The sequence below is a fragment of the Apteryx mantelli genome, chromosome 22, assembly GCF_036417845.1.
Source record: "Apteryx mantelli isolate bAptMan1 chromosome 22, bAptMan1.hap1, whole genome shotgun sequence".
In the NCBI taxonomy this organism is placed as follows: domain Eukaryota; kingdom Metazoa; phylum Chordata; class Aves; order Apterygiformes; family Apterygidae; genus Apteryx; species Apteryx mantelli.
The window spans coordinates 6,544,134-6,565,189 of NC_089999.1; the positions used below are offsets into that span (position 1 = coordinate 6,544,134).

General features: G+C 45.9%; 1 protein-coding gene across 6 annotated transcripts in view; it reads left to right on the forward strand.

Moving 5' to 3' along the window:
• The window catches only part of COL26A1 (collagen type XXVI alpha 1 chain), a 187,822-nt gene that overhangs the window by 17,788 nt on the left and 148,978 nt on the right, over positions 1-21,056 (forward strand). For all 6 annotated transcript variants that reach the window (XM_013958250.2, XM_013958252.2, XM_013958254.2 and 3 more), the window contains exon 2: positions 7,522-7,644. In XM_013958250.2, the coding sequence (XP_013813704.2) occupies positions 7,522-7,644 (123 nt within the window). The remainder of the gene's footprint in view (positions 1-7,521; positions 7,645-21,056) is intronic.

The window sequence follows — 21,056 nt, forward strand, 5'->3', positions numbered from 1 at the left end:
CACGAGAACCCTATGCCCAACTTAGCCTTTATCTGAGCTTTCCAGCAGCATGTGATGGGCTTGTTTCCTTTTTAGTTGGGTCATAGCAGTAAAGAAAGTAAGCTAATAACAACCAACTGAAGTAGATGGTAAACTTGATCCTGATGAGAGCCAAAGCACATTCTGGGAGGTGTGTATTTGTGAATAAGAAAGGAATAATATGTGATTGTGTAGAACTGGGTTGTTCAGGAAGAGATACCCCAGAGAGCCTGGCAGCCTTTGAATTTTAGGTTTCTTGGCACGCACAGGGCAACTTCTGCTTCTGGCCTCAGTGGAATGTATAAATAACTGACTCCGGCTAACCAGGGGCTCCAGCACACAATGTATGGATTGGTGTTCTGGCACGGCAAGTAGGATGCTGTGCTATTTACACAGAGGAAAGGGCATGGTTTGCTCTCATTCAGCCAGAACAGCAACTTTTTCCCAGTAAAAGTCAGTGACCTTCTGATTTTATTGAAATTCCTCTCTAGGATTGTAGGGAAACTGATAGCTCGAGTGAAAAAAATGTTACGAGGAAACTCGGGGAAATCTATCTAGCTATCAAAACACTCCTACTGTTTTCTGTGCCCTAAATGTTGATCTCTGCTAAGTATAACACACACTGTGTTATCCTTATGGAAACAGAAAGATAATTCAGTGCAGTTGTTTACACAGCTCAAAGCTTTAGGGTAAATCACAAGCATCAGAAATGCTAACCTTGTTGAGAGACATCTATGGTATTTATCGGGAGAGGGAAGAGTCGGTTCGTGCCCAAACACATGCAACAGGTGCTGATGAAACCATCCCGCATATAAAGCCATTTTTTCAGAAGCACTTCTGCTTTCCTCTGTCCTGGCTCAGTTGTTTGAGCTTTTGTCTGACTTATACTGTGTGGCACGTGCTTTCATAGGAGTACTGAAACCACATTAAATCTCCATTTTAGTTAGCTTTACAACAGCATAAATGTTTTTGTTCAGAGTCTAACTTGTAGGACTGTCTCTGCTGAAAGCCCAGTGTTTCATGCTGGTAGGAGCGTGATGTGCTGTAAGGACAGTGTTATCTGGAACGGTAGCTGTGTCCTTCGCTGCAGTGAACATGTGAGCCAGAAGAAGCTCCTGTATGTGGTAGGTGTTGCCTGCTGTAGGTCTGTCCTTAAGAGGGCATGGCAGCAAGTCAGTTTTGTGTGTGAAGCTGAACTGTGGTCTCGCTGAAAGAAGTGATTAGGCAAGAATGTAACTGCTTTCACTTTCAAGTTGCAGCCTCTTCATTAAACAGGCTACTTGCTGAGTCCTGATCAGTTCAGCCCAGTGGTTTCTGACGTTGTTCAGTTTGTGAACACTTGTCTGGTGAAATGAAACCTACCAGCCAACAGTTGGCTTTTCTTTTGCAACCCCCTTAGAAGCCCCTTCAGGGCCCCAGGAGTCTGAGGACCTTGGATAAAAAGCAGTGGTTTGGACTAGGAAACAAGTAAAAGTTGCTTTTGGGGATGAGGCTGTCAGCTTGTTGTGGTGCAGGCCTTTTGGAAGTGTTTACAGTGGGGAAGTGGGTGGAGAGACTCCCTACGTATGCTTTGAGTGGTGGGCCTAGGAAAAAGTACTAGGCAGATCAAATTGGCAAGAAAGGAGGGGGGTGCTTGCTGTCTGGTGCCTTCCCCTCCATGAAACAGTTGCTCTAAACTGATTCAGTTGTGCTAGCCAGGAATTAGGCTTTGGTATGTGGGTATATGGCTCTTCTGGAGCTCACAGTATTTTAGCCTGGGTATTTGTTAGCTTAGATTTCTCTCTGTGCTATAACCCTTTCTTTTCTGCCTCTCTATAGTATTACAAGCTCTGCAGATGTCTAGAGACTCCAGGCTTAGACTCACTTTTCTTTCTTGAATGGTGCATCCAAAGGGTGCACTATTAGTAGTCCTGTCTACTGAGAGGGATGGGATGGGATGTTCAGAAAGCTTGTAGGGTCCAGAATTTACCTTCTTCCCTGGTGTCTGGCTGCAGAAGCAAAACGCAGCTCAAGCCTCCCTGAGGACCAGCTGCTCTGTGAGGTCTTCTCAGCCTGCTCAGTGCACACCCTGGAAAGCTAGCCTTGGTGTCTCCTCGGTGTCCAGGTGGCCCAAAGCAATGCGTCACTGGCCTTACTGAGTCAGCAGAGAGTGGTTAACTCCCTCCCAGCATCTGCTGAGGGAGGGGTCCGTGTAAGCTCAGAGCAGTACTTTTCAGAGTACCTCCAAATGAAGGCAAAAAAATGAATTTATTACTTAGTCTGAAACATCCACAGTAACGTTTTTTTTTGCATCTGTCTGGAACCTACACAATAAATATTATTGGCTATTTGCTGACATCAACACTTGTATTCCCTCTGGAACAATATGTTGTCAGCTGTGATCGAGACATGAGGTCTTGGTCTGTAGCCCTGGACTGAAATTGTCTAAGTCAGTAGCTCACAGGCTATGGTCTGCAGATCCTCAGTTGTCCATGAAAGTCTTCCAAGAATTAAATAGGGTGTGAGAAGAGGGTGTCTCTTTGGAAATGGCTGGGGAAAATGGATAAACTGAGACTCACCTCTCTAAGCAAAGCAGTGGAAGACCAACTCCACAAGGCACTGCAGGGCATTTTGTTAAATATGTTGGTGATGAGCGTGCATAAGATCCAGTGGGCCCAGCCCTAAAGGAGCTGTTGTTTGGATCACTGCATTTTCTTGGTTGGAATATTCTCTTTGAATAAGCAATAATATATTCTCTGCCATCCTGGATGCATGCCTGCAAAAGTCTTAAACCTTTCTTGCTAGCATCTGTATATAATATAAGGGGTCATTTATAATCTCTGTAAGCCATGGTGGGGCCTTTCGTCACTTTGTCTGAATCCTGCTTGTGTTTTGGAGACGTACTGACTTTTGGCTTGCAAGAAGAAATCTTGGGGTGGGTTGGTCTGTCTTCTTTCAGTCTTACTCACTGTGCCATTATATCTACAGTGAGTCCCAAGTTATGTACCCTCATGCATTTTACACTTAGCTACATTCTAGTTATTCTGCCTCCCCTGCTTACTTTCAGGCATTCAGTTTCCACTGGGGCATGTAACATTTATAGGAAAGTGCTGCTAATTATGTGAAGCAAAGAGCATGGTGTTTGCAAATGGGAATGTATCTCTCACTCCTGGGTGGGTGCCTTTATAATTGAAGTCTTCCCTCTCTTGGTAAAGAAAGAAGTTAGCAAAACCTGTGTTTGCATCAGATTCCCCAAGTGTCTTTGTGGTTTGACTGTTTTTTGCCCTTAAGATCCATGCTGTGGTTCACAGAAGCCCAGTTTTTGACTGCTTTAAAGAAGAGTCTGTGAGTGCTGAGGTGACAAGAGTTGTGTTACTTTATTGGACTCTGAGTGCTCCAGCTGAAGAAGGTGGAAGTTTATTCTTAATCCCGAGTTAACTGAATGAGGTGTTTCTTTGCTATAGACTGGTAGTCCTGTTTAGACTGGCAAACCAGGTGATAGCTTCAGGCTAGGAAACAGATGAAACGAGAACTTTGGGGAAGGTTCTCATTTCCTGTAATGATTGCTCCCTTTTATTATGGGCCTCTGATTAGGTCATCTGAGGAAATGAAGCTGGGAATGTTTTTTTCCCAATGTGCAGGCCTCTATCACGTGAACTGGAGTGTGGGAGCAGCCTTTGCCTCCTACCACTGCCCGAGGCTCTGTCACTAGAGCGTAAGCAGCTCTGTCCAGCAGCACATCTCACTTCTGAGAAAGGTTTTTCAAAGGCAGAAATGACAACTTGAGGGCAAAATTCCTTTGACCTGCTAGGGTATATGTGTGCCTGCAAAACTAATTCTAAGGACCAGGCAGAGTGAATGTGCAAGAGACCCACTCTGACAGCAGCTATTCTGGACTAATTTGGAAAAAACAATCTGACTGTGTGCTGGAAGCACCTACTGAACTGAAGGCCTGGAGAAAACATTTTTGTAGTTAGCTACAATATTCAGCCGTTCTTGTGGCTTTTTATACAGGCAGCCTGCGTGGTGCCACCTGCTTAGATCCAGGTCTGCAGAGGTATTTAATGGAGTGTTAGACTCCAAAACAGGTTGAAAATAATTCTTGTAGGACCAAGATGAAGCTGAATCTGGGCCTATGCTGGGGAAGGGCTGAGAGGAGTATTGGTTAGTTTCTAATTTCTCTTTGACAGTTGTAATTTGGAGTTTCCATTACACATTAACCAGAGCAGATAGGCTGCCAGATTCCCTCTGGCAAGTGGAGAGTGCCTCCAAAGTCTGCTTTTTTTTTCTTCTGTGCTGTGCTGGGGTGCATAGTGCTGTTCATCTCTTCATTCCCCTTCCCACCTTATTCGCTGTCAGGAATGTGAAGCTCTCCAGTTTCAGCATCAGCTGTGTAGGGTTTTGCTTTTATTGCAGTTGCGTTTTCTTGGTCTGACACAGAATACTTTGTCTTTTTCCAGGAAAGTGGGACAGTTTGTCTCAGAAGCAAGTCCATCAAAGTCAGGATTATAGTGGAATAATATCAGTGTGGGATAATCCAACTCCACACAATGGAAACAGTACTTTTTGCAAATGGAACTTTGTCATGGGAGAAGGCCGGGAGGCGTATGTATGCAAGCTATGTAACAGCTAAGGCATATTGTGTGCAAATAAATATTCAATTTATTTGGATTTCATTGGCAAGCTGGAAGAATGTTCTTGATGTGAGGGCAGGTCCTCAAGTACTCGATAAATATGCTCTGTTTTAAAATGTTTGGTAACTTTATTCTGAGTTTGTTAGTATCCATGTCCCTTCTTGATCTGTTACATGTTGCTGGTGTGCATAACACTGCTTCATTCTTCCTCCTGTGGTTGGATCAATTCTTTTCCTCATTGCATGTTAATGAGAAGTTTTGTTTTTTCATAATTTTGGGACATATGCTCTTGCCATTATCCTGTCATGTTCTGTATATGTACGGTTTGCTTTGCCTGACACAAAATGTTTCTGTCCCGAGGCTTGTGCAGGAGGGTTGTGCTGTCCCTCAGACTGCTGTAAGCACTGTGCTAAAAACATGTGCTTGAGTTAAATAGCATGTAGCGGTGGTTTCTTCCACTCCTTCATACTTGTCCTTTCTTCTGGTTGCTTTTTCTTCCATGCTCAAATGGATATTCCTATGGTGTGAGGAGGTACTAGACCAGTCTTACCTGCGATACCTCTTTGAACAAATCCTATGACTAGGGCTAGGAGAGACAAAAAGGGGACTGATTGCACTGTGTGTGCACCTGAAATTAAAAGCAGAACTCTAGCCTGAAAAATTATCCCACTTCCCATCTCTTTTTCTGTCTTCATGTTTCTTTTGTCCCCTAAACTTTGTATCAAAGTTGTGTTGAGCCTGTTAAAGAATCTGCAATCATCATGTGATCTTAGGCTTCATTAATCTTTTTTTTTCCCCTGATTTTGCCCTTCAGTTCTATGATTCGGATGTTAGTAGATACAGTTGGCTATGAGGGACTGTGATCTAGAGTCCAGAGTTTGTATTTATAGCACAGTAGCTATTACTTTCCAACTGTACTTTACTGGGAACAACTGGGCAGCCTAAGCATTTGTCCATCCTTAGATATTTGATATAACCTCTAGGAAAAAATAGCATTTTTCTGGTAATCTTGCCTTATAGCAATGAAATCACCGGTCCCCTGCTGCATATGGCCATATAAATAATTTTGGTATCTTCTGTGGAATCCTTAATTCAGTCTTCTGCTCAGTTTTTTAGGGATTGCTCCTCCATTTCCAAAGCAAGCCTGCAGGAGTCCCGTGCTGGGACAGCTGCTGCTGGGAGCCTGCTCCAGGCCTTTCCCACAGTGGCATCCTGCGGTGTTGGCTCCTCTCCAGGTCCAGCCAAAGGGCCTGATAGCACAAAGTCGCATTAATGCCCAATTGAACAGAGCCATAAACAGGACTGAAAATATACCGCAGCTCCCTAATAAACGTGAGAGAGGTGACTCTGTGATCTCCCAGCAAGCCTGGGAGGCACTCAAGATGCAACTGTCACGTAGGCTTCCTTATGGGGAACCACAAGCAAGTTTGCAGCGAGTGGAGCAGTATCAGCAGGCAAAGCTGCGTGGCTCTGCCTCGATGCTGCTGAGGGGCTTCTGCCGCTTGGAGTTGAAAGCCACCCTGACTCTGGGAGCCCCAGTTCAGCAGCACGGGCTGCTGTCTGCCTGCAGCCAAAGGCTGGGTCAGCAGCCTGCTGGCCCCCGCTCGCCCATTGGGATCTGCAGCACTCGGCTTGGCTGTTGGCATGCGCGCGCCTATTCATGGGAATGAGAGTTAGCCAAAGAGCAGGGAGCCTCCTGCAGGGATAGAAGGAGAATCCAAAAAGGAAACAAAAAGCAATAAACCCAGCAAATGGCAAATACTGGGAAAATTGAATGACCACTGGGAAAATTGAATGACCACTGGGAAGGTGGGCAGAAGAAGGAGGAGGGAATGTGTTTACTGCCATGGTGCAAGAAGTTTGGTGTGCGATGCTGGGGAGCCACCATAACATTTAGAGGAGAAGGGAGGAACTGTACTTAGTGCTCTTGGGTTGAGGTGGCTGAGAAGCAGGACTCTTGCATGCGTAGGGAATGATCAGGCAGCTGCTTTGTGCGTTTCAGAGCACAGGGCAGTGTCTCCACCACCTGCTACTGCCTCCAGTTCTGATCCCCAACTCAGTGGGAAGGTGGGTGTCCAACCTGTTACCTCTGTGTAGTTAAAGAAGCAAAAATATGAACCAGAATTTGGCAAATAAGAGCGAGGCTTGCAAGGGGAAATAAAAGTACACCTTTATTTCTTGTTTTTCTCAAGTGTGGCACTTGAATTTAAAAATATTTTTCAGAGAAGGTGGAGGGGCTCTGTGGGTCCTGATTCACAGGACGGGCACTTCAGTTCCTGCCTGCTCACATGCCTTGGAGTGAAGAGGTCTCTCTTACTCTTGTCGTCCTCACTTGTGAGAGAGCATAAGAGTCTGTTTCCTCCCTCTCCACATTTTGTCTTGCCCATTTTCAGACCATAACCTCTCCAGGGCAGCAATATGATTTGTTCAGCACCCAGCTTGTTCCAGCCCTGCTGACAATGAACGCCACCACACCAAAAAGCAGAATTTTCCAACTTAGATGTTGTTCAAGTGGTAGGAGGCCAGGGAATGACACTATAATGAACAGGATGAAATTAAGACCAGTACAATGGGAGCTGACTATCAGGAGATTTAGAAGATGTTTTTTCTGAAGTCCTATTGTTTATGATAACTAACAACTAAATTATGCACTGTAAAACTCTGGCCTCTTGAGAACCGAGCAAGAGGCCTTGTTTGTGATTCAGATTGGCAGAAGCCAGGAATCTCTCTGCAGCTATTGGGTGGAGGGTGTGGGGTGATAAGACTGAAAGTTAGGCTTTCTATGGCTGGCGGAAGAAACTACACCACCCCTAGTTACTTTGTCTTTTTTATTGCAGTTTGATATATGTTGGTGTGTTACTGGGACTAACAGTGTCCTTTCTCTCTGCAGGCATTGGTGTCACTATACGGTTACTCGGACTGTTTCCTGCCAAGTGCAGAATGGGTCAGAAACAGTGATCCAGAGAGTTTATCAGAGCTGCCGGTGGCCAGGACCTTGTGCCAATTTAGTCAGGTAAAAAATCTTACTGTCTTATGTTGCACATACAATTTACCCCGCACTTTTCATTGGTTTGGTTAGCTTTTAAGCACTGCATAGAAGGCTGAGCTCAATGGGTCAGATGCTAATCTTCTGATTTATGGTGGTATAGCTAAGGAATACCACTGGTGTTAGCTGCAGAATAATTACACGTGTAGATATGTGTAGTATTGGGGCAAGCTATGTGAAACAGTCTTAGCTTAGGTTGTTCTGCAGTCTTCTGTGGAGAAGAGCAAACAGGAGGCTGGGAAAATGGTTGCTATTAGTCAAGCATGAAGCTAGAGTAAGTGTAAAGTCCATGAGAGTGCAATGTGACTGAACAGGGTTGGTGAGGATGCTAGACAGATGACACTAGGGGGTTGACTGGGATTGAGTCCTCACTCGGGTTCTTTAAGGGGAATATTGATCCCAGATACATTGGAAAGCTTCACTCAAATTACTTGCAGCCAGTAATAGATGCCAGTAAGGTGCACTGTACCTTTCAGAAAGGAATTATCTTATAGCACCTCTTACTCCTACATCTCAATATGCTTTACAGACATATGTAAAAGTGCAATGTTACCTCTCCCTAGATGAGACGCATGGCTTGGAGACCATGGCTTGTCAAAAGTTTCCCCCTAGTCTGCTATTAGTCTGCTGTGCTTTTCAATCCTTTACTGTCTTAGGGTTCATCTACATGGAGGAAAAAAAAAAGTGTGCAATAACTATGTGAAGCTACCACCTTTCTATATGCAAAGTGTCTTCACGTTGTTTAGCTTTGCCTTCTCTGAAAGACATTCTCAGAACAGAATAATATTATCCAGCCATCTAGGGAATTGGTGCAGAAAAGCAATTGTGCTTTAAATTTACACTTAGCTTCTATAACAATTTCCCATGTAGACAAGCCGGTAATTTAGCTAGCAGGGTTTAGTCATTTATTACTCTTTTGCTACCAATTCACCCACAGGGCAGTGATTGAGGTCCTCTTCTACTTGATAACCTAGCCAAAATGTGGTTGAACTACTGACAAACACTCAGAAATATCCATCTCCCAAATCTATGTGCGTCCTGCGTACACTGAACTGCTCTTGTGACTCTATTCATCTGGAATTCACGTTTTCCATGTGGCAGTTACCACAGTTGGTTCTCTAGTTTCTACTTGGCCACTGGTCAGTCTGAGTTTTTTCATTTGTAATATATCTGCTTTGGTGTCTCTTTGGTCTTGTTTTACACAAGGCTGTGGTTGAAACACTTAATATTTTACACTGTCATGGCCAAAATTCTGTTGAAGCTTTTTAATTTCCCAGACTTTTTAAGCACATCATTGTCATTGGAAACTTGTGAGCTTTCACCTTGTCTCTAAAACTTGCCAAAAATCTTGCTTATTTTTCCTGGTTAACATCACTGTAATTGCATGAGTACCAAACAATTGATCATGTTACTGGTAAGAATCCTTTTTGTGGGCTACTACAGTTACTCATATGCATTGATTCTTGCTAACCAAGAGACTTTAAAGAAATGTGTTTGCTGTTGTGACACTGTTATTCATGGAGTATTTTCAGTTTCAAATGTAGTTTGCCTCATTTGCCTGACGAGTCCAATTGTTTGGAGACAATGCAGAATGGCAGCAGACGTCTCAATTTTTCTTTCTATTTGAAAATAGCATAGAAAGAAGCTGAGGTTATTGATATTTAAGACCTCAATTGGTGAAAGCTCAGCTGACAGGAGCTGCCTTTCTAGAAGACAGTTGCCAGGAAGAAACCTACTTGAAGGGACATGAGGATGCGAATGCTCTGTTCCCTTTGAAAGCGGGAGGGAGCATAAGATAGGCAAAACAACTGGCGCCCTTCCAAGGAAATGGCTATACCATCTGTCCTCTAATCATACACCTGATGACATGCTTACGTGAAGTAAAGAGACCGTGGAGCTCCCTTTCCTGAGGACTTCCAGAAAGCTGCTGACAGAGATGCCCGAGCCCACCCAGTTATCAGCAATGGCAAAACAGGAGCAGATTACGCCAGTTCCTGACAATCTACTGTGCTGGTCACTGCAGAGGGGAGAGCCCTGAGAGCAAATGGCAGTGAAGCCAAAGCCTTTTTTTTTCTTTTTTTTTTTTCCCTCCCTCCCTTTAGTGGTTGCTTGTTTTTTTTGGCGATGCATTTGACTTCTGATAATGGAATGAAGAACAGCCACTGAAACTGATGGATATTGTGACATGTAACTACTGCATGAAGCTTCTGCTAATCCTGAGCCTCAATGTATATTGAGGTCTTATTTCCCGGCGCCTATATGGCTGCCCATCTCTGTTATACTGCCAGTGCCTAGGGATGTGTGAATATACTGGCTATGGAGGCTATGGAGGACCCTCTTGTATCCCTCCTGGGAAACCTGCATGCTCGATCACCTCCCTGAAATGCCTGTACACCAATGCACGCAGCTTGGGGAACAAACAGGAAGAACTAGAGATATCTGTGCGGTCGCAGGGCCATGATCTCATTGCCATTACGGAGACATGGTGGGATAGCTCGCATGACTGGAGTGCTGTCATGGATGGCTACGTGCTTTTTAGGAAAGACAGGCCAGGAAAGCGAGGTGGTGGAGTTGCTCTTTATGTGAGAGAGCAACTGGAATGTATTGAGCTGTGCCTAGGGGTGGATGAAGAGCGAGTCGAGAGCTTATGGGTAAGGATCAAAGGGCAGGCTAATAGAGGTGACACTGTTGTGGGTGTTTACTACAGGCCACCTGATCAGGAAGAGGAAGTCGATGAGGCCTTCTACAGACAGCTGGAAGTAGCCTCACAATCCCAGGCCCTGGTTCTCATGGGGGACTTCAACCACCCCGATATCTGCTGGAAAGACAACACAGCTAGGCACAAACAGTCCTGGAGATTCCTGCAGAGCATTGGTGACAACTTCTTGACACAGGTGGTGGAGGAGCCAACAAGGAGAGGTGTGCTGCTGGACCTCGTACTAACAAACAAAGAAGGACTGGTGGAAGATGTGAAGGTTGGGGGCAGCCTTGGCTGCAGTGACCATGAGATGGTGGAGTTCAGGATCCTGCGGGGAGGCAGCAGGGCACCAAGTAGGATCGCAACCCTGGACTTCAGGAGAGCAAACTTTGTCCTCTTCAGGAACCTACTTGGAGGAATCCCATGGGTGAGGGCCCTGGAAGGAAGGAGTGTTCAAGAGAGTTGGTTAATATTCAAACATCACCTCCTCCAGGCTCAAGAGCGGTGCATCCCTATGAGTAGGAAGTCAAGCAAAGGAGGTAGGAGACCTGCATGGATGAGCAAGGAGCTCCTGGCAAAACTCAACCAGAAGAAGGAAGTCTACAGAAAGTGGAAAGGGGGACAGGCCACTTGGGATGAATATAGGAACGTTGTCAGAGTATGCAGGGATGCGACGAGGAAGGCTAAGGCCCGTTTGGAATTAAATCTGGCTAGAGATGTCAAGGACAACAAGAAGGGCTTCTTCAAATACATCAGCAGCAAGAGGAAGACTAGGGAAAATGTGGGCCCTTTGCTGAATGGGGTGGGTGTCCTGGTGACGAAGGATGCAGAGAAGGCAGAGTTACTGAATGCCTTCTTTGCTTCAGTCTTTACTGGTCAGGCCAGCCCTCAGGAACCCCAGACCCTGGAGGCAAGAGAGAAAGTCTGGAGAGAGGAAGACTTTCCCTTGGTGGAGGAGGAATGGGTTAGAGATCATTTAAGCAAACTTGACACCCACAAATCCATGGGCCCTGATGGGATGCACCCACGAGTGCTGAGGGAGCTGGCGGACATTATTGCTAAGCCACTCTCCATCATCTTTGAAAGGTCATGGAGAACAGGAGAGGTGCCCGAGGACTGGAAGAAAGCCAATGTCACCCCAGTCTTTAAAAAGGGCAAGAAGGAGGACCCAGGAAACTACAGGCCAGTCAGCCTCACCTCCATCCCTGGAAAGGTGATGGAGCAGCTCATCCTGGAAGCCATCTCCACGCATGTGGAGGAAAAGAAGGTGATCAGGAGTAGTCAGCATGGCTTCACCAAGGGGAAATCATGCCTAACCAATCTGATAGCCTTCTATGATGGAATGACTGGCTGGGTAGATGAGGGGAGAGCAGTGGATGTTGTCTACCTAGACTTCAGCAAGGCTTTTGACACTGTCTTCCATAGCATCCTCATAGACAAGCTCAGGAAGTGTGGGATAGATGAGTGGACAGGGAGGTGGATTGAGAACTGGCTGAATGGCAGAGCTCAGAGAGTTGTGCTCAGTGGCACAGAGTCTAGTTGGAGGCCTGTAGCTAGCGGTGTCCCCCAGGGGTCAGTCCTGGGTCCAGTCTTGTTCAACTTCTTCATCAATGACCTGGATGAAGGGACAGAGTGCACCCTCAGCAAGTTTGCTGACGATACAAAACTGGGAGGAGTGGCCGATACGCCAGAGGGCTGTGCTGCCATTCAAAGAGACTTGGACAGGCTGGAGAGGTGGGCAGAGAGGAACCTCATGAAATTCAACAAAGGGAAGTGCAGGGTCCTGCACCTGGGGAGGAATAACCCCATGCAGCAGTACAGGTTGGGGGTTGACCTGCTGGAAAGCAGCTCTGCTGAGAAGGACCTGGGAGTGCTGGTGGACACCAAGTTAAGTATGAGGCAGCAATGTGCCCTTGTGGCCAAGAAGGCCAATGGTATCCTGGGCTGCATCAGAAAGAGTGTTGCCAGCAGGTCGAGGGAGGTGATTCTCCCCCTCTACTCAGCCCTGGTGAGGCCACATCTAGAGTACTGCGTCCAGTTCTGGGCTCCCCAGTACAAGAGGGATGTGGCACTACTGGAGCAAGTCCAGCGAAGGGCCACAAAGATGATTAGGGGACTGGAGCATCTCTCTTATGAGGAAAGGCTGAGAGAGCTGGGCCTGTTTAGCTTGGAGAAGAGAAGGCTGAGAGGAGATCTTATCAATGTGTACAAGTATGTGAAGGGAGGGTGTCGAGAGGATGGGGCCAGACTCTTTTCAGTGGTGCCGAGCGACAGGACGCGAGGCAATGGGCACAAACTGAAACACAGACACTTCCATCTTAACATGAGGAAAAACTTTTTCACTGTGAGGGTGACAGAGCACTGGAACAGGTTGCCCCGAGAGGTGGTGGAGTCTCCTTCTCTGGAGATATTCAAAATGCGCCTGGATGCAATCCTGTGCAATGTGCTCTAGGTGACCCTGCTTGAGCAGGGGGGTTGGACTAGATGATCTCCAGAGGTCCCTTCCAACCTAAGTGATTCTGTGATTCTGTGATTCTGTGATACTTGTCTTACAGCCAAGCTGAAATAAACAAATGAGAGCTTTTAACAATTGCATATTTCCCCTCCTTCAACAAAATCAAAATTCTCTCTTCAAAAATCACCCGTCTCTCTTTTTTGTTGTCTGATGACAAATTCCTAAAGGCAGCACTGGAAAAGACAGTCCACAAAGTTGTGAGGTAGTTGAGCCTCTGCTCTGTCCAGTATCTCATTTGCTAGTGCAGTCCCCTAACATGGGGGAAGTGTTATACTTTGTTTCCTTCTTTTTCCATTGAGAAACTGGCTTTGAAGGGAGGCAAGTTTATACCAAGCTGCAGGGCTTCCTGGGGCAATGTCTCTGACTACTCCTACAGAAGACAAATGTGACACTCATCAGAGCAGAAAATTAAACTCAGGTGCCCTGCTTCAATTTTTGTCCTAATGGGTTTGAGAGTGATTTTCTACCTACTTTTTCAAAAGGAAAAAGAAATGCTACTCTAGCAAGTCTAGTTACTGGGCCATTTGCCTGGAAACTGGGCTTTTTTAGCAGGAATATGGTTATTCCTATGATGAACCTCCTGTCCATGATGCAGGCCAAAGGCTTCCATGAGTATTGGCACTGCAGTTGGGGTGAATACTGCCTCTTGTGTTTCAGACTGACTTCTCCCAAGAAGAGCATGATGGGTATGGAATGGCAGAGCCTGAGCCCATGGGCTTGCTGCTTTGCCACCATGGCTCTCAGTAAGGACACCTCTGCCCATACTTCTTCCAGTCCTGCTACTGCAGGATTAAATACCAGAAATGCTGCATGCCCCAATTGCTTGAGAGGTTAAGGCATTCATCTCTTTGGCAGACATCCTGAGTAAGGATGTCCTCAATAGATACCTTTTACAGGGGAAGCAGTCAGGAGTATCAAATTTCAGTGACCTATCCTACCTCAGGAGAGTGCTTGCATCAGCTTGATGGAAGGGGGACCAAAGAATCCCTGGTGTTGCTAAACATGGTACTCTCCAGCCTTTCGGTCCTTGAGCATGTTCCTACAATATGAAGGAGCTTCTCTGTTCTGTCTGCAGCCTTAGATGCAGGCATAAACTTGCTTGCTTCGTTCTGTCTGCTCTACAAGATGGCTCCAGCAAGAATGCTTTACAGGGCCAGTGTTTTTGTGCCCATCAAACAGGCTTGTTCCTGTTTCCTTCTTGCCTTCTCTGTGTCAGCACCTCTGTCTTCTCAGGTTTTCTGGAAGTCTAGCTTTCAAGACACGACAGGCACACTCAGGGTCTGTTTGTTGGTGGCTAGAAATGGTCATGCTCTGTATATCTAATTTCTACCCCTGTGGTTGCTTAGGTAATATAGATATATGTTTCCCCTTTGCATGAAAGATGAACTTGACATTCTGGCCATTCTCCTATACATCTATTGGAGATATTTCTGGTGCCTGACCTTGAATTATAAGGGAAAACACAAGCAGATTCACATGGTGTTATGCTTGACTGTAAGCAACACAATATCAATAGGCTATCAGCATTAGTCTGGCTTTATAGTATTTCTCCCAGATGTGACTTGAAATAAACTGTTTTCATCTCCTTGTTTACAGGGAGTCAACCAAATCTGGGAGAGCTTTCGTTCTGCCAGCATCTGTTATCAGGAGGCTCATTAGCAAAAGGGACACCAGCCAAAAAAAGGCATCTCTCAACCATGCAATGACAGCTGAGAGGGGTGTTCCATTAGAGAGACTCTGCTTACAAGCAGACATCAGTGTGGCCAGACAAGGATCATCTCCTCTCTCTTGTTGATTTGTGTTATGTTTCTTTTCCTTATTGCACAAACTGCAGCTCAGGGTCAAGCCTTTGACAGAGGAATATCTGTGAGTTCCCCAGCCTAGCAGCTTCAGTTGTGCAGTGTCCTTGCTGTCTGTTCACTTGCAAGTTGGCAGCTGTACTTCTCTTGCGGGAGTGTCGTCATCTTGGCTCGGATGGGATGAGCTGCTCTGTTCCCGACCCCCACCCCAGACTCTTTATTTAGCTTGGGTGCTGAGTTGCTTTGGAGGTGTCTTGGCTGGAGACCTTCCCTCAGCAGATCTCTGTTCTTGAACTCTCTCCATTTGTCCAGTAAGGGCTTAGACTTCTGTGCGCCATAGGATATGCCTTTGCTTTGTCACGCTACGGAGTGAATAGGCAGCTTTCCAGAAGTCTGGCTGAAGCTCCTAATGCATTATAAAAATCGCATACCATTTACTTATCTGAAGGAAGGGATAAGTCACTTGCTTGACGTTTCAGCAGTAACGTAATCCCTGGGTCTCTGCTGCCTGAATGGTTGCACCCAGCTCCCAGTAAAACTTTGCATCTGAATTGTGACCCTTCTCCTGAGCAATCTTTTTGTTGCAGCTGTTGTAGGCTCAGCTCTACCATGCTTAGGACTGTACCCTCCTAGAGGCTTCACAGAGAAGATTGGTCTTGTAGGCTAGACAAGGATTTGAGACCTGCATTCAGTTGCTAGAGCTTTTGTGATTTCCTGTGCCTTTGGTCAAGTGGTGCTGTGTATTGAAGCCACCTGTAAGATGAGAACAATATTTCCTTTGTCTTGCTGTATCTTATGACCTTTGAGAGCAGGGCAACTTCTTGCTATCCCCTAGTCAGACAAGAGTCCTAATTTTGATTTGTGTGTGGTTATTGTAGCCAGTAAAATAGTTTCTCAATCAGGAGGTAAATCAATGTGAGGTATAGCCTGGCAGGTCACTTAATGTTATGGTTTTCAGAAGACAAACATTTTATGCTTCATCTCTGGTTGCTGTGAAATTCTGTATAATATACCTGGAAACCTACATCTTCAGATTGTGGCAGGATAGTCTGACTCCTCTTCTACTTGTTTGACCTTAGAAATGTGAATTTTCTCAGTGAAGCTGGGCAGGTTTTCATCCTACTATTTTTTGCCTTAATCGATGGCCATATGGCTCCTTTTCACTGTAGCCTTTGAGAAATTCTGTCTCTGTAGCATCCTCTTGCTTCAGAGAATCTGGAGATTCACCTTGAAAACCATCAGCTGGCTTGTACAGGGATGGCCATATCTGGCCTCCAGGCTTCAGCTAGAACAAGGCCAGAGGTCTTTCACCCCCCGTTTTTAAGAGAGCTGTTAAAATCCTAAGCACGAAGTTACTCTTATGTCAGCTTCAAATATCACCCAGAGGTGATGGAAGGGGAGAGCATTCTTGCAATGCTGCAAGTCTGGTATGCCCTTTCTGACTGCCAGCCGTTGCATCTTCTTTTCTCTCAATAATCTAGCTGGTTCAGCTTATCAGAGATGCTAGGTGCTCTTGATTGCATTTTTAATGTATGTAGACTGCACATCTTACATGGATCAGTCTTGCTGTTCGCTTAAACTGAGCCTATTGCTGTTCCTGGAGAGATTTTTACAAGCTGGTTTTCAGAATAGCAAAGCAAGAATTCTGCAGGATCATCCATTTCAGTTTCTTTGCTTTTGAAGACTTTATTGCTACAGGGTCAGTAGCAGAGGTTGGGGATATGTCACCCAAGAGATTGGCCTGTAGTTGATGTTTCTCAGTTTCAGAAGTAGTAACGCCACAGGGAAACCCTTCTCTCTCTTTTTCTTTCCAGTCAATTGAATAATAAATCCCAGAGCTTATTCCAGTGCATTAGGATTGCTATTTGAAGTCCTGTTACATAGGAACTCTTTTATGTGTTTAGTTCCCTTATTTCTCTCCAAGCTGCAGAGTCGCATGCTTGGAAAAAGACGCCTGCCCTCCCATGCATGCAGGGCTTAGAGCAGGACGAATGGTCCCACTGCGAACAGGACAGAGGCTCTGGGTGTGTAAGCGATTAGAGGCATCGCACAAAGGCGTCTTCTCAGATTTGGGAACAGCATGGACAGCCGTACTTTCAGAAGGGGATGTGTGTGCTATCGGCCAGCTGTCTGGGCAATGCTCAGAGCCATCTGCTTTGCAGGCTGTGCTCAGGCACAGGTGTCCTTAGGCTGCTGATTGGAGGCCTGTTTGTCTTGCCCAGACGTGTTGTCTGGGCACTCTTCCTCCTCACCAGTGGGGAAGCACAGTGCTGCTCAGCAATAGCACTGAGACCTAGCTGCGAATAAAAACAGGAGCTGCAGATTGCTCTGGTGGCATTGAAACATTTCTTTTTCCATGTCCTTTCTTCTTGGGACTGAGAGACAGTAAGTACCTCAAAGCGGTGCTCTGCACAGCTTGGGATGGGAAGCGTGGAGGTTTCAGTTTTCTTGCTTTTAGGCTCTTGATATGTGGTGCAAACCAGACAAGTGAAAGTGTCTGAGAGTGAAACCTAGTCCTCTTCCTCCCCTCTGGCAAAGGCAAGACATGCACATTGACCTCCAAGACTCCTGCAGCTGCAGGTTTTGTTTTTTGCCCCATGTCTGGAGAAGCACATTTGAAACTCCTCTGGTTTTGTTCTCTCCTGGGGAACTACTGGCTTTGTGCTAGGGAAGCTGGAACAGCCAGGGCTGCAGAAAAGAGCACAGGTTTGATTCACAGAGTAACGAGGAAAACACAAATGTCTAGCGGGTCTCTGCCATGGTTATGAGTGCAAATGTGATGATAAAGGCACTCCTTGCCCCTGCATCAGCTGTGTGCTGCTGGTTTAAAGTGAAGGTATCTTGTCTGTAATCCATAGGGAAACTACCTGATGTAATCAGTGTCTGATAGGAGTCAGAGGACAGTTAGGACGGTCTGTCTGGAGTGAGGGTGGTGGTGGTAATAAATGTGTTCTTGATAGCTTCACTGAGAAGAGGAGACTCTGGGTACACCCACAGGAGTTTCTTTTCTACGTCAGTACCTTTGCAACAATTTCCAATCTCACTTTTTACCAGGGTAGCCAAGTACTTCAAGATTTGGGTACAAAACCTGAGATGTTAAAATCAGATTTCAGAACATCCTGATTTTGCAGAGGGAATTTTAGATTTTTGACATGCCTGTTAATCAGGCCGTGCATGCCAAGAATTAGGGGAATGACCAAAAGCTTTGTTCTGATTTCTTTTAATGCCTAGTTAGCACTTGTTAAAACTGTGATGGATTCTCCCTGTTCCAAAGACAGTATGCCAGTTATATGTACAGGGATGGGCCCACTGGGGTTCTGAGTTGGTTGATACCTCTCCTCATTGTCACGAGAACAGTAGGTGAAAGAAAGCTTGGATTTCTTGGTTTTCAGGTTCTTTGCCAGTCTAAGAGACGCATTCATTCCTCTCGATATCCTGAATCTTACCAATAAGCGATGCTGAACCGTTCAACCTGGGGCTTGAATAAAAATGAATTGAAGCCTCTGAAGACCTCTGAGATCTCCTTGGGCACAAACTGGAATGATTAAATGAGTAACACTAACAAAACCATCTCTTGTGATAAGGAACTGAGTTTGACCCCTTTCCTCTCCTGTGGTAGTTACGTAAAACCAGTTTTGTTTATAAGTGTCAAAGGGGAGAGGAGATCCAAAAAGGGGAAAGTATTTCCTGTGTGTGACAGGCTGTTCTGCTTGGGTCATGGCAGAGATCACGTGTTTCTCTTTGACCTGATTTTTAAGGCTCTTGTCCAAGAATATGACACTCTTTCCTTTTCTTGTGGCATGTCTGGCTGTTGTCTTCAGTGACACTTCCTTGAGAGCAAGGGGAACATATGCTTGTGTGTTGGGGTGTGAGACTTACTGGCTCCTGGCTCCTAAATGTGTCCTGACCTTCCAGCATTTCTAGGTCCATACTCCCAAATCAGCTAATCGCTCATCTCCTGCTATCCCCAATTACCATTTCTTGGGCAGTCATTTGAGAGTCTCTTGCTTGTGTCTCTGCTGCTTCCCAAATGATGATTGCATGTTGATGAGCCCCTGTAGCTTGTCTGACATGGATCAGGCAGTCTCCAAGGACAGCCAAGCATGTGATCTGATCTAGCGAAGGCAGTGGCTGCTAGTCAAGATTTCTGAGTTCTTCCCCCAGTGCTGGCATGGACATGCTGTCCCATTCCCTGGGATTGTCACAGTGAAACGTGTGGGTAAATGATGTTGGTCTCTTGTAGTGGAGCCGCAGGTCCTGGTAGTTCATTACTCTGTGAAGTGCTTGGAAGCCTTCTGCTTAAAGGGACTGTGGGCTGGGAAACAAAGAGGTGCAGGTTGTGGCTCATCCTAACCTCTCCTCTTACTGTGGTTTTGCAGTATTTCTATGCCAGTGCTTGTGGCTTGGGTGACATCCAAGGGAAAGATTTTCCTAATCTCCCATCAGCCCTCTTTTCTGCCCATTGTGTTTTCCACCCCTGTTCATTCTAAGGTTTCTTAACAGGTATCTTTTTTTTCTTCTCCTTTTTCCATGTTTCCCTCTCTCCTCCAGCTTTTCAGTTATCAGAGACAGTGGTAATCCTTTGCTAAAGGAGTTTCTTTGTTCACCTTCTGGAATAACAATCACAGAAGTTTGCATGATGCGATCTGGTGATAAATGTGACAGCAGACCTTGGTGCCATGTGACATGATTGAGGAAAAATGGTGCTCTGAAGCACAGAGCAACATTAGAGCAAATTGGAGCTAGCAAGCTGGGGCTGCTTCACATGCCTGACTTGCACGATGCTGAACAGAGCTGCAAACATCAGGACTCTTCCAGGAAATTCAGGGTGGGTGGTAGGCTGTGACAGCTGAGCTCCATGTTTGTCATGCCCTAAGAAGTCCTCGCTCTTTTGAGGATTAAAACTATAGCTACTTCCCTAATGTAAAACTGCTGCCAAGATTCCAGTCTGGCTCAAGCCACTCTCCGCACTTCATAATGAAGTTTGAAAGAGCTTTAACATCTTGGTGTTGGCAGAAACATGGTTTTAAAATCACGGTGTGGTTGGAGACTAGCTGGCTCCAGCCACTGGTAATGGGGATGTAGACTTTCATCTCAAGGTCAAATCTAGCTGTGGTGTTAGGGACAAAGTCATGAACTTCTGACTGATGGTTCAGGGCTTAAGTGTAGCAAGATGTCTTGAGTCCAGTGCCGAGACTGGGAGTTGGGAGGCTCGGGTTCTGTTCTTAAACTTTGCCAGAGCTGTTCTGAGGGACCCTTGGCAAGATGTTTAAAGCTTCCATGTGTTAGGTGCACCTGTGGAAAAGCACTAAAGGTCTATTTGCATCAATGTAGGGTCAGGTCATCAAGCTCACTAGTGATTGCAAACTCCTAAATACCATTGGGTGCAGAAGTGCAAAGAATTAGGTGGGACGAGCTGGCTGTCTCCAGTCCTTATTAGACAAGTGGCTGGATTGCAGTTGTCAGTATTAGCAGTAACTGGTGTGCTTTTTGGCAACTTGGAGGGTGAGGATGTAATGTTCCAAGGAGATTGCATTATTCTCCATCACTGGACGATGCTGTTCCAAGTGCAGGCTGCTGTGTGTTCAGGAGGAAGCTTGTACAGCCCTCTTTTCTGGTGGCTCTAGGAGAAGGTGGTCTCTGTGTTTGTCAGCTGGCATAAATAACAAGTCGCAGCTTATGGAGAAATTAGTTTCCCAAAGGCTGCATTAATCAAGACTGAGATACTGCCTTCTTTCCAAGACATACATGGGCAGCCTCTCCTGGCAAGCGTATGTTACTGCTCTTTGGAATAACATTGCCAATGTCACTGCGGTGCTATCTGGTATGCACACCTGTGCCTGCTACCCCTTGGAGGAGTTTCGGGTTGGATCCATGCAACTTCTGGCTCTCTTTCGGCCATGTGCATGGGCAGGCCTGGGGCAGTGCTGCAGGCGGTGCAGGCTGGGGCAGTGCTCCGTCTCCTGGTGACTCTCAGCACTGCGGGAGGATGCTCTTCCCAGAGGAATCTGTGCACTCCAGCGCTTGTATCTTGCATGGTCTTGGGAGAGAAGCAAAAAGCTGCAGCCTGCAATACTGTAATCCCAAAGCTTCAGCCTTTCCCTGTGTGTGCCAAATTCCTTTGGCTGTTAAACAGGAGTAGGAATTTCGAGGGGAGCTTGTAGAGTACAACTTCTGTGTTTGCTTTTAACTTCATGAATAGCAGCAGTGATTTGTCTGGCTGTATACTGGAAAACTCCGATTTGTTGACTTTGAAAGATGGGTGGTTTAAAGCAAAAGCCGGGATTTATGCAACTTGCCATCTTACTTTGATTTCAGAATCACTGTGGTGTCTTGCACAGGGTGGTTGTGTCTGCAAATAGCTGTC